At 44.5% G+C, this 13,288-nt stretch overlaps 1 protein-coding gene across 6 annotated transcripts in view; it reads left to right on the top strand.

The window, feature by feature from the left end:
- Positions 1–12,175, top strand: part of LOC102164650 (protein CutA homolog) — a 28,962-nt gene extending 16,787 nt beyond the window's left edge. For all 6 annotated transcript variants that reach the window (XR_002337450.1, XR_002337451.1, XM_005660390.3 and 3 more), the window contains 4 exons: positions 2,551–2,610; positions 5,034–5,079; positions 5,333–5,382; positions 8,595–12,175. Coding sequence is in view for 4 of the 6 variants with exons in the window: in XM_005660390.3 (XP_005660447.1) it covers positions 2,551–2,610; positions 5,034–5,079; positions 5,333–5,382; positions 8,595–8,697 (259 nt within the window). In the remaining 2 variants the exon portion in view is untranslated. The remainder of the gene's footprint in view (positions 1–2,550; positions 2,611–5,033; positions 5,080–5,332; positions 5,383–8,594) is intronic.

Raw genomic sequence — 13,288 nt, forward strand, 5'->3', positions numbered from 1 at the left:
TACTCTCTGTCTTTTGAGTGGAGCATTTACGCCATTGGTATTTAAAGTAATTATTGATAGATAGGTATTTATTGCCATTTTAAACATTGTTTTCCAGTTGATTCTGTGTTTTTTCTATGTTCCTTTTTCTTTTGATTTGCCTTTTGTGATTTGATGTCCTTTTATGCTTGTGTTTTCTCATTTTTGGATTTAGTGAATTTATTTTATGTTTTTGATTTGTGGTTACCTTGTTTTTTGAATGTTAACCCCTTCCCCATCTACCTGCCTTATTAGACTGGTAATTGTATAGGTTCAAATATATTCTAGAAAAAAATTTATATTTTTGTACTCTCCTCCCCCACATTTTATTTATTTTTTTAATTTTTTTTGTCTTTTGTCTTTTGTCTTTTTTTGTTGTTGTTGCTATTTCTTGGGCCGCTCCCGCGGCATATGGAGGTTCCCAGGCTAGGGGTCGAATCGGAGCTGTAGCCACCGGCCTACACCAGAGCCACAGCAACTCTGCAACCTACACCACAGCTCACGGCAATGCCGGATCGTTGAGCAAGGGCAGGGACCGAACTCGCAACCTCATGGTTCCCAGTCAGATTCGTTAACCACTGCGCCACGACGGGAACTCCCCTCCCCCACATTTTATGATTTTGATATCCTCTTTTACATCTTCGTGTTTATCTTTTTGCTGTTCATTGTGACTGTCTTTGTTTCCACACACAAAACTTTTTTTTCTATGTACTGGATCATTTAAGTGATTTACTTTCCAGTTACGATTTTCTCTTTCCTATAGATTCTGGCTTTTTTTCTGTTGAGAAATCCTTTCAATATTTCCTTAAGGATGGGTTTGGTATTGCTGTATTCCCTTAATTTTTGCTTATCTGAGGAATCTTTCTCTTTCCTATTCTAAATGATAATCTTGCTGCGTAGAATACTCTACGCAGCATCTTTTTTGAATGCGAAATACCCTGATAGTAAATTTTGGTAGCAAGGTCTTTTGGTTTTGGATCTGAGCCGTGTCTGCGACCTACACCACAGCTCACGGCAGTGCCGGATCCTTAACCCACTGAGCGAGACCAGGGATCACACCTGAATTTTCATGGATTCTTGTCAGATTCATTTCTGCTGCACAACAAAGGGAACTCCCTGCCATAGGGGCTTTGTGAATAGCGTAGTCTTTTATAATTTTATAGGTATGATTAGTCATCAAGGCGTTCACACTCCCAAAGAGACTGGAGGCCTGTTAGGCAATGAGTTATTTTTTTCTAGAGGTTTAGTTGAGTCCCTGTGTTTGCTTGCCACCTTCAGAACCAATGAAATGTAATTTCTTAGCAGATCACTTGATTGAGCAAGACTTGCAGCAGTTACCTAAACAATTTTGTGCCGTATGCCTCTCCTACACCCAGGGATTTATTTATCTCCTGGAACTTTCCAAGGTAACAAGGATGGTGGTAATACCACATTAATGTGGAGCCTTAAATAGAGCTGGTCAGCCTGGCACTCAGGGAAAGAGAAAGTAGGTCGCTTCTCTTGGCCGTGACCGAGGGAAGGAGGGAACAGTAATCAGGGCTCACATGAGGTTTATTTGGCAGGGGCCACGCTCTTCAGAGGACTGAGATGAGGCCCCTTTGGCTGCCTGAGATCTGAGGGGTTTGTCAGGGCCTGCCTGATTCTGAGGGCTTGGGGATTTGATACTCAGGAGCACTTTTTTGCATCTATGACTTGGTGACTGTCTCTGTGACACCTGTATTACTTCAGGCGTGTTTTATTATGCATAGCAATCAGACTGTCAGAGCAGAAATTCTAAACTCTGATCTGTCCAAAAAAAAAAAAAAAGTTTTTAGAGGTCTGAAAAGGTGATGATTGTCCTCTTAGGGCTGTGGTAGAAACCTTTACAAAATAAAAACAGAGCCTATTTTTGCTAAAGACAAACAGGATATGATGCCTTTTTTTGCTCTTCTTTGGAGTTGTATCAGTTGCTTGTGGTCACATGGTTATCTATAGACCAGAAACACCGAGTGTCAGCCCAATACATATCTGAGACAGAAAAGGAGAAGAAGGTGGCATAATGAAAGGAGTTCTTGCTGGTGAAAAGGGTTGGAAACCACTGACTGAACCAGTCATCTCGTTGTACAGCAGGAGAGTTGGGTTGAGTGAGGGGTTGTGCCTGTCTTGAATAGGTGCTCCAGTACTTATTCCTAGAATAAAAGAAAGCTTGCATAAGGCCACATAGCCATCCTCCTGCAGGGCTGGAATGGAACCCAGGTCTTTTTGTTCTCTGTTCAGTGCTGATAAATTCCCATTCCCTAAGCAGACTGGGCCTGTCCTTATAACTGCTTTCCTGCTTCTCTCCTCACCCAGGGAAAGACTTATAAACAACTGTCTTCAGAGGGTCTGTGCGCAGTAGTCATGGAATGTGTTGATTTGAGTTGGAGAGGGGCACTCTAAGTGGTTATCCACTTAGACTTAGGTTTCCTGGGTAATTCCCAGGAACTCCTGTCCCTTATCCTTTCTCTTAAGATGCTGGACACTTGCCCCAGTGACTGTCTTTCTTTGTTTTAGGGCGATACTGGATAAGAAGCTGGCTGCCTCTGTGAACATCCTGCCTAAGGCATCCTCACTGTGAGTTTTCGTGTGTTTTTTTGTTTGTTTTATTATTTTTAGAGCTGGCATGGCATATAGAAGTTCCCAGGCTAGGGGTTGAATCAGAGCTACAACTGCCAGCCTACATCACAGCAGCACAGGATCTGAGCCTCATCTTCGACCTGCATCACAGCTTATGGCAACGCCAGTTCCTTAACCCACTGAGCAGGGCCATGGATCAAACCTGCATCCTCATGGATACTAGTCAGGTTTGTGACGGCTGAGCCATGACGGGAACTCCCTCACTCTGAGTTTTGCTGTGGTCAGTGGGAGGGCATGGGAGTGTTAAGATAGGTCCTGCCTGGTGGGAAGAGCACTGTAACTCGTGGGGAATTGTCAAAGAACAACTCAAAGACATCTAATTAATCAGGAGTTAACTATTAATTTGCATTAAAAGGAAATCAACCAGTGGGTTTGTCATTCAGCAAAAGCAAAAACAGCCTGTCTTTACAGAAGGGAGAAAAAAACCTACAGTTTAGGAACAGTGAATCTGGTTTGCACATTGTTTGTTTAAATCAATAAGCTTACTGTCAACAAAGAAGTCATACTGGGAGTTCCCGTCATCGTGGTGGCACAGCGGAACTGAATCCAACTAGGAACCATGAGGTTGCAGGTTCGATCCCTGGCCTTGAGGGAGGGCCATGAGCTGTGGTGTAGGTGGCAGATGTGGCTTGGATCTGGAATCACTGTGGCTGTGGTGTAGGCCAGCAGCTGTAGCTCCGATTAGACAGACCCCTAGCCTGGGAACTTCCATATGCCGTGGGTGAAGCTCCCTCCCCCCAGAAAGACAGAAAGACCAAAAAAAAAAAAAAAAAAAAGTCAGACTGAAGATTCCACCCCTGAGTAAGCCAACTAGGGATATCAAAGAATATAATTTCCATTACTTTTGGATTTTCTGGAAAACTTTGAGAGTTTAGCATATGTGACAGGCTGTTTCTGAGTATTGTCTGCCTTTCATTTTATCAGCTCCTTTACTTATGCCTGATTTATACCATTTCCCTTATCAAAATATTTCAGAAATCCAGTAATAGCTGTGCAGGATTTATTTGTGCCTTGAACTCTCTGATCAGCCTTTTTCTCATCTCCTTCCTCTCCTGATGGAAAGGAGAGAGAAAGAGAAATAATGTCTAAAGGTCAAAACAAAAAAGTGCTGTATATTGAGAGCCTTCTCTTACCTGGCAGTGTCTGTTCCCTTAGTAGCTCATGTCATCTGTAGCTATGGCTCTCAAATTGGCTAGTCTTCAGATTCCTGAGTTCTGTTCTGGAGCTATTCAGTCAGTCTTCCTAAGGGTAGGCCTTGGTCTCTGAAATTTCAAGTTGTTTTATAGGAGCTCCTCTTGTGGCTCAGTGGGTTAAGAACCCAACTAGTATCCACTGATGCAAGTTTGATCCTTGGCCTTGCTCAGTGGATTAAGGATCTGGTGTTGCTGTGAGCTGTGGTTTAGCTTGCAGATATGGCTTGGATCCAGCGTGGCTGTGGCATAGGCCAGCAGCTGCAGCTCTAATTTGTCCGCTAGCCCAGGAACTTCCATATGCCACAGGTGCAGCCCTAAAAAAAGAGGGGAAAAAAGTTTTATAGATGATTCACATAAAGCCAGTCTGGAAGCCAGAGCTTGGGAACTAGAATAGAATTTTAGCCTACTGGCCCCCTCGTAGGTTCCTCCTTCCTTAAAATTCATGCTTTTAGCATGGCTGTGTGAGACAGGTAAGGCCAATGACCTGTCATTTTGGACTTGCCCTGGGTCAGCATAGATATACTTAGACTGAATTTCTTTCCTTCCAATGATGCTCTTCTCATACTCTTTTCTAAACATTGTCATTGACTTTGTTTTTGACTCGTGGACCTGTTTCCATATTGTATAAGGCTCATTTCATTTCCTCCCTGAATCTTTGTGTGCTTTTTAATTTACCCATTGGTGGGCACTCAATTTTGAGAGTCAGTGACAGAAATAGTACCAGTCCAAAGGATGGGGAGGTACCTGGAAGCCATGAGTATGGGATGAGCGTTGAAAGAACTAGGGATGCCCAGTATGGAGGAGAGAATGTATAGGAGTTTCTGCAGGGCCGTCCTGGTTTGGATATTCCTGCGGAAGTTGGAGAAAACAACTGGGTGGCAAATGTTGGTACATCATAAGAAAAGCCATCTCATGTGAAAACCTTTAAGGTAGGTGGACTTTCTCAAGAGATGGTGAGCCTCTCTTCTCCAGGAATTTTAAGGTAGGTACCAGAAGCATATTTAGACCAGATGACGTGTAGGACTCTGGCCAGCTCTAGGCTTTTTTAATATGAGCTTGGCAAGATTTTTCAAGTTTCCATCTTAGTAAGTCACCTAATTAGGCCAAGTTTATTTCACTGAACTCATCTTGTGAGCACGATCATTTTTTTGTTGTTCCCTTCCCCAGGTACTTTTGGAATGGAGAAATAGAAGAAGCCACTGAGATCCTATTGGTGAGTGAGGATAGGGGGATGGGGCCTTGATGGGGAAGAATGAGACCAAGGTTCCAATTAAAAATTAGCAAAGATCAACTGGCTGAGGTTCTTGCCACACATAAGATGCCCTAGGTTCATGTGTGAGCCAGTGACAGCGGCCTGGGGACCTGTAGGAATGCTGTGTCCTAATTAGCCAGACAAACGAGCAGCTACAGAGCTGGGGCTGAGGTTGTAAAGCAGTGAGTTTTACTTTTCTTTTTTTCTTTTACAGATAATAAAGACAAAGACTTCCAAGGTCCGTTTGCTGTCCAGCTATATCAGGTAACAGTGTTGTCTCCTCCCAGCCAGGATAGGAAACTGCCTGAATGAGCTTGAAAAGTAGGAGACCTGGAGCCTCCCACATGGCCCTGGGTGAGGCCCTGTCCCTCAGACTCTTCATCTGAAGTGTGAGTTAGTTTTAAAGCAGCGGTTCTCAAAATTTTGTCTCGGGATCCCTTTACACTTTTAAAAATTATTGAAGACCCAGAAGAACTTGTTTACATAGTTAACTGTATTCAAATCCCATCTTAGTCTTGTTGTTGTTGTTGCTTTTTTTAGGGCCTTACCCGTGGCATAAGGAAGTTCCCAGGCTATGGGTAGAATCAAAGCTGCAGCTTCTGGCCTACACCACAGCTACAGCAATACGGGATCTGAGCTGTGTCTGCGACCTACACCACAGCTCACGACAATGCAAGATCCTTAACCCACTTAGCAAGGCCAGGGATTGAACCTGTATCCTCATGGATATCACTTGGGTTCTTAACCTGTTGAGCCACAATAGGAAACTCCCTCAAGGGAGTGATGATGTGATGTGATGATGAAGAATACAATGGCAGTACAGTTTGGTGCCCTTGTCTTAATGCATGCTAAGGCCTACAGTCTTACCCATCGTTGCTTTTGCACATTAGTGCAAATGTCAACATAACAAAAAGATATTCAATAAGTTAGTATTATTATAAAAATAGTTTTGGCCTCCTGAACCTCCTGAAAGACTTCGAGTTCCCCAGGGGTTAGTGGACTCCACTTTGAGGAGCACTGGTCTAAATTCTTAGTTATCATTTAGAGTGTAGTTTTGGAATAATTGGCATCACTTGGAAGCTTGCTACAACTGTAGAATCTTGCACTCACCCCAAACCTCCTGAATCAACTACAACTTAACAAGCTCCCTGGGTGATTCCTATGCACACTAAAAGCTTGAGACTCACTGGTCTTTTGCTTTTTAGGGCCACATCCAAGGAATGTGGAAGTTCCCAGGCTAGGGGTCAAATCAGAGCTGCAGCTGTTAGCCTGCACCACAGCCACAGCAACACTGGATCCGAGCCGCATCTTCCATCTACACCACAGCTTATGGCAATGCCGGATCCCTAACTCACTGAGCAAGGCCAGGGATCAAACCCTCACTCTCATGGTTTCTAGTTTGATTCATTTCCACTGCGCCTCAATGGGAATTCCTAAACCAGGGATTCTTAATGTTGGCTACATACTATAATCACGAGGAGATGTTTTCAAATTACTAATTTAGATTCCACCTCCAATTTCTGACTTTATGCAACTGGAATGGGGGTCAAGAATGGTGTTCTTCAAAGCACTCAGTTTGACTTCTGTGTAGCCATGGATGCAAGTCACCTGTCTGGATGATACAGACCTGTTCCTTTTACTTCTTGAGAAACCAGGCAGGATTCTGTGGTTATATGACTGTATCAGGTCTCAGATCCGGTGGTAGAGTAGGCCCTCGTGTTACCACCGTAGTGCAGGTGTGGAAATCGGGCACCCTTGGTAGAACCAGCAGTGTTGAGAAATTACAGCCAGATTGTGAGGGACAGCTTCAGGGTTAAGACAGTAAACCCCAGAGCTTGACCTCAAGGGTCTCATCCTGGCTCCTCCACTTGTGGTTGTAGCGGAAAGGTGTTAGATTACTTAACTTTTTGAGCCTCAGTTGCCCCATGTATAAAATGGGGACCATACTAGTACCTTGGGTTGTTATGCATATTACAGCCAATGTATGTGACACAGTATACACATGAAGTGCCGTATCAGTGGCAGCTCTAATACTAAAGTGTTCCGCCAATGCCTTATTCTGTGTGTCTCAGTAGTATTCAGACATATATATACTGAATTCTGTATGTCTGCCTATAAAACACAGGAGTTCCCGCTGTAGCTCAGAGGAAACCATCTGACTAGCATCCATGAGGACACAGGTTCAATCCCTGGCCTCGCTCAGCAGGTTAAGGATGCAGCGTTTCCATGACCTGTGGCCACAGATGAGGCTCAGATCCTATGTTGCTGTGACTGTGGTATAGACCAGCGTCTGCAGCTTCGATTCAACCCTTGGCCTGGGAACCTCCATATGCCATGGGTGCAGCCTTAAAAAGGCTAAATAAATAAATAAACAAAACACATACACTGGCCTAGGTATCCGTGAAATTAAGAAAAGTCATTGTTCTCAGGCCTTGGATAAAATTACCCCACTTATTCCTGATGTTTAAGCACCTGCATACACATGATAGTAAGCGTCCTATCTCGTGAGAACTTTACAGTGCCTAATTCAGCAAAAAGGAAACAGAATTATTACTCCCATTTGACAGATGAGACTGAGGCCCAAGGCTTTAGGTTTCTTCATGTTGGAAAGTGGAAAGAACTTGCATTGTGTGCCAAGGACCAGGTGAAACAGGGAGAAGGGGAAGATTGCTGAGGTTTGGATGGTCAAGGAGGGTCCCTGGGGAAAGGTCAGTGGTTGAGTCGAGTCTTGAGGAACAGAGAGGCTTTCAGTTAATCTGCAGGAGCAGGGAGAACTAGGTGGAGAAGAGAGTACAGAAGTAGGGGGGAAAGAGGAGTTGTTTGGGGAAGGCACAGTGGTGAGTGCTGGATGGTAATACAGGTAGTGGCTAACATTAATGCATACAGTGCCAGTCAGTGTACCAGGTCGGTGTTTTGTATACCTTGTTTCATTTAATCTTCAGCAATCCAGTCATGTAGATACCATTTTTATTCCCTCTTTCATAGGGCCTTTAGGGAAATTAAGTGATTTGTCCATGCTTACATAGCTAGTAAGTGGCAGACTTGAATCTGAACCCATGTCCGTGAGACTAAAAGCATCTGACCAGGAGTTTCCATCGTGGCTCAGCAGTTAATGAATCTGACTAGCACCCATGAGGACACAGGTTCGATCCCTGGCCTTCCTTAGTGGCTTAAGGATCCAGCATTGCCGTGAGCTGTGGTGGAGGTCAGAAGCTACAGCTCTGATTCGACCCCTAACCTGGGACCCTCCATATGCTGAGGTGCAGCCCTAAAAAAAAAAAAAAAAGTTAAAGCATCTGGCCTAACTCATCACTTGGTGACAGATGGTAACAGGTTCAGGAGCGGTGGGCTGTGGGGCCAGACAATTGGGCTGCAGGCAAATCGGGGAGGCCTCAAGTGAGTTGGGCCAGTTGGATTTCATTGCATAGGCTGATTCTAATCCTAGTCACTCACAGGGCTCTGCCTTCTTTCCAAAGGTTGGTGCATCCTTTTGAAATCCCGGAGATCTTCAGTCTTCCCATGGACCAAGGAGATGTGCACTATTTAAAGTGGCTGGAGGAGGGCATGGAGGAGGAATGAGTAGGGGCTTCTTGTTCATCCTGCTGGCTTCCTCTGGCCTTCATCAGCTACTCTCTGGAGGAGGATAGGCTTCTTTTTGCCTCCTAGCATCTTTGGATTCCAAGCTTTTGTCAGCACAGAGGAGCTAAGTAACTTGTGAAGGATGAAGGTCCAAGGTTCCTGAGGCTGGAAGAGGACCCTGGGCCAAACTAAGCAAGAACCCAGTGGAACTTGTCTCGGAATGCATCATATTTAAAGGTGGCCGGGGGGAGGGTGAAGATGACTGTGTGTAGGGGCCAAGGAGAGGTGGCACTGAGGGTGAGGTTTGTCACCTGCAGTCACTGAGCCTATATTGAACACCTAGTTAGTTATTATTCTCCTGCTTCTCTGAGGATTGGACCCAATGACCTGCTACCCAGAAGTGTGTGGAATGACTGCCACCTTCTAGGGGAACTTGGAAGAGCTTTATCCAAAAGGATGAATTGTTCATGGAATTTCAGGGACAAGCAGGATTGTTTCTCTTAGCTAGAGGAGGTGTTTGTTGTTATTCCTGAGTCCTGAGGAAGTGAGACTGGGTTTCCTGAGTACATGTAGGACTGGGGGAATCTTAGGGCTTAGACATAGCCTCACAGGGTGGGAGCTGACTCTGCTAGCCTGAATGTGACTGACATCAGAAGATCCTGGTGCCTTGTCCAGTGGAGACATAGATTCTGAGCCCACTACACTTAACCTTTCCACCTGAGCATTGGAACTGAGCATCCTGAAATAGGAAGAATCGTGGGGAACTGCTGCCCGGGGTTTTTCAGACTTGCTCCGCAGAGCCCCAGCGGTTCACAGAGGTACCCTGGGGGCTACCTGGGTGGGGGTTAAGGGTGTGAGGCCCCCTACTCATACTTAAGCTGGTACCGATGTGCTTTTATTATTTTTATGTATCGAGCTAGGTCTTTGTTAAAAGTTTGTAAACCAGTAGCCTAAGCCAGTCTCCATTTAGATTGCTAAAGGAAACTGAACTGCACTGAGGTCCCCAAGGGGGTGGCATGTTGCCTTACAGATGGTACAGCCAGGGCTGCTCCTTCTGTCTGGTGCTGTCTGCTGCTCTGTGGATGTCAGGTGGAGGAGGACAGGGAGGGCAGAGCCCTGTGGGGTGAGAAGAGAGACTTGACCTGGCTTTGTCACAAGGTGCCTCCACTCTGGGGGCACCATGGGAAGTTTAGATGGGGGTCCACAGACACCTGTGGAATCCTGTGTCTTCCCAGAGGGAAGAGTGTGTGGGAGGGATACAGCCAGGCTCTGGTTCTGACACCTTCTGTGCTTCTTGGATCTGAAACTAATGAGGAAGACAGGGAGGGAGGCTCTCTAAGGGCCCTTCCTTGAAGACCTTTTAGGAACTTTAGGCTGAGCCCCTTCCAAAGGTCCAGAGGTTCCTCTATGTGACAGCCAGTGGGAATTTGGAAGGGCTGCCCCAGGATAAGAAAGAGAATGATAATGATAATGGTGATGTCCTTTTTTATGACAGATATTTCTGGTGCAGATGAAAATCTTGTGTAAAATAAACCCTACCTGAAAATCTTGTGTAAAGTAAACCCTACCAAAAATGTACTGAGGAGCCTAAATGGACTGCATGTGTTGCTTTCAGGATAAAGTCCAATTTTTTGGTCTGGCTTTCAAGGCTCTTTTAGCCTTGCCTCAACTCACTTTTTCCATCTTTACCTTCCACCTCTCCTCTCCTCCGCTGGCACATGCGTGGCTCCAGTGTGCTGTGCTGCTACCCCTGTGTTCAGGCCATCCTGTGTACTTGAGTGCCCTCCTGCATAAGAGCTTGTGAGATTTGGTTGCTCCTCTGCAAGGCCTGGCAGCCCTGGTTGGAAGGACTCTCTTGTGCCTTGGCATCCTATTAGCCCTTTGCAACACATTCTCCTGTTTCTAGACTATGAGCTGCTGGAGGTAAGGGGTACATTTGAATCTCTTTGATCTTGTGCTCAGGGTTTGGCACATGTTTCCCAAATTGGTGTATCAAGGATTTGAATAGCTAAAGCTTTCTTTATAGTTCAGCTACCTTCCTACTTATGGAATTGGGAAAATCCACCTTTTTTCCTTGAACTTTGTTAAAGTGGGGATAATTCCAAAGACTTTTCTTTCTATCTCTGGCCTTCCTTGGGTCATTTTGTATGCTGATGTGCACTGAAAACGGTTTTTGGGTGGTTTCCTTTACCCCGGTGTCACAACTATAGGACATAGAGGACAGGGACAAAACACAGCTCTCTTTGTCAGGTACTGTCTTAAGTTCTCAACGTATTTTACCCTTATAACTCAGTGTCATCTTCACTTTTCAGATGAAACCTGAGATCAGAGAGCAGGAGACACTTAAAATTAAATGGCAGAGGGAGTTCCCGTCGTGGCTCAGTGGTTAACGAATCCGACTAGGAACCACGAGATTGCGGGTTCGATCCCTGGCCTTGCTCAGTGGGTTAAGGATCTGGCGTTGCCGTGAGCTGTGGTGTAGGTTACAGACACGACTCGGATCCCGCGTTGCTGTGGCTCTGGTGTAGGCCAGCAGCTACAGCTCCGATTAGACCCCTAGCCTGGGAACATCCATATGCTGTAGGAGTGGCCCTAGAAAAGGCAAAAAGACCAAACAACACAACAACACACACACACACACATTAAGTGGCAGAGCTAGGCTCTGAACCCAAGCATCTGATTCTAAATCTGATGCTCTTACTGCCTCTTTCAAAGAGGTTGGATATATATATCCCTTTGTAGGCCAAAGACCCAGAGAGCCCACTGTGGCCAACTCTAAAGGAAGAGTTTTCTGTTCCTAAAACATCTCTGTGGTAATTGGTATATTACATTGTTTACTCCTCCCCACAGATCTGGAGGTTGGTGATAAATATTTCCATTCAACAGGTGAGGGAACAGATTTAGAGAGGTTTAATTTTTAGTGTTTTCATGACTCCAACTTACATGGCTTGACTACTGTGCCACACTTTCCTTCTGGTTGCTGCTGAGGGAGCTGGAACTAGAACCTAGATTAGGGTTTCCACATGGGAATTCCTTCCCAGCATTTCTCAGGAAATGTTTTTTGAGTCCGAAATCCCTGGGAGAATCAGTTGAGGAAATGAGAAAGAGTATTAATTAAAATTATCTATGAATACTAAAGCTTAAAAGCATAGAGACGTTACTGGTTTGAAGGAATCCATCTTCATCAAATAAAAGAAACTAGAGCAAGACATTGTAACATACAGAGTTGAAGGTTAGAGAACCAGGACAGGAACACGTAGGAGGAAAGGGTTTCCATCTAGTCAGTCTTGCCTATGATTGTTGCCATGTCCTGAATGTCATCAAGTGTGTGTATCTAGCCCTGTCTGCTGTCAATCGTGAATTATTCTCACAAACAAGGTAAGTTCATAAACGTAGTATACTTTATACAAATCCTACCAATGGCATTCCAAGAAATAAGCTTTGGAAGCAAAATAAATTCTTAATTTGGCAAATGTGACACATGATTCTAAGTACTAAGTACTCTTAACCTTGTTAGGATATTTGAATGTTATGGTGTTTGAATACTATCCAGTTATGTCCCCTGGCGTGGTCCAGTGTTTAAATATTCCCTGAGGCTGCAGTTCTTTGTATATACTACTAAGCTTAATATTTTTATGTGGGGTTTGTTTGGGGTTTTTTGACTGTGCCTGCAGCATGCAGAAGTTCCCAGGCCAAGGGTCAATCTGCACCAGGGCAGTGACAGTGCTGGATCCTTAACATGCTGGGCCACCAGGGAACTCCTATTCCTATTTGTTAAACTTTTTTTGGTTTTTTTTTTCCAGACATCTATACTAATGGGGAAAGAGTATGAAAAATGAAGTATTTTAAGAATAACTTAGGTAACAAGGACCTACTATAGTGTAAGGAACTATACCCAATGTCTTGTAAATAACCTATAATGGAGAAGAATCTGAAATTGTAACAATATTGTAACAGTGTTCTTAGTTTCAAGTGTACAGCAAAGATTCAGTTATACATGTATATAAATGTGTTATATATATATTTAAACATGTATATATAAATATATATGTCTGAATCTTTGCTATAGACGTGAAAGTAACACAACACTGTAGATTAACTATACTTCAGAAAACCTTAAGATTTAGGGAAGTTGTGAGGATTCTAATTTCCTGCTCCTAAATTCCAAAGGTAGATATAGATACTTGTGATGTGTAAACGCTAACCTAGACCACACAGGAGCAGGCAGGCACTCTCCAGCCTGGGCAAGACCACCGATCTCAGGAGGGTCTGTAGGGCTGCTCACTGTAGAACTTGAACTAGAGCCCAGGTCTCTGGCTGTCTGGTACCATTCACTTTTCGTTCCATTACACTGGTTTCAGCCCAGAGAATGATCCTTCCCCACCCCAGCTCTAGTAGTTTTCTTCCAAGGGCAGTTATAAGGTTGAAGCAGAAGGAGTGGTAGGAAAAAGGGGGGAGCCATAGTTAATGATTTTTAAGAGCAGACCTTAACACTCACGGGGTTAACAGCCTCCACTAACCTCTGAAAATATAGATCTCAGTTGTACCCATGGCCTTCACCTCCCTGTAGCTTTTTCTCCCCCTTCATGCT

Source organism: Sus scrofa, chromosome 1, assembly GCF_000003025.6.
Source record: "Sus scrofa isolate TJ Tabasco breed Duroc chromosome 1, Sscrofa11.1, whole genome shotgun sequence".
In the NCBI taxonomy this organism is placed as follows: domain Eukaryota; kingdom Metazoa; phylum Chordata; class Mammalia; order Artiodactyla; family Suidae; genus Sus; species Sus scrofa.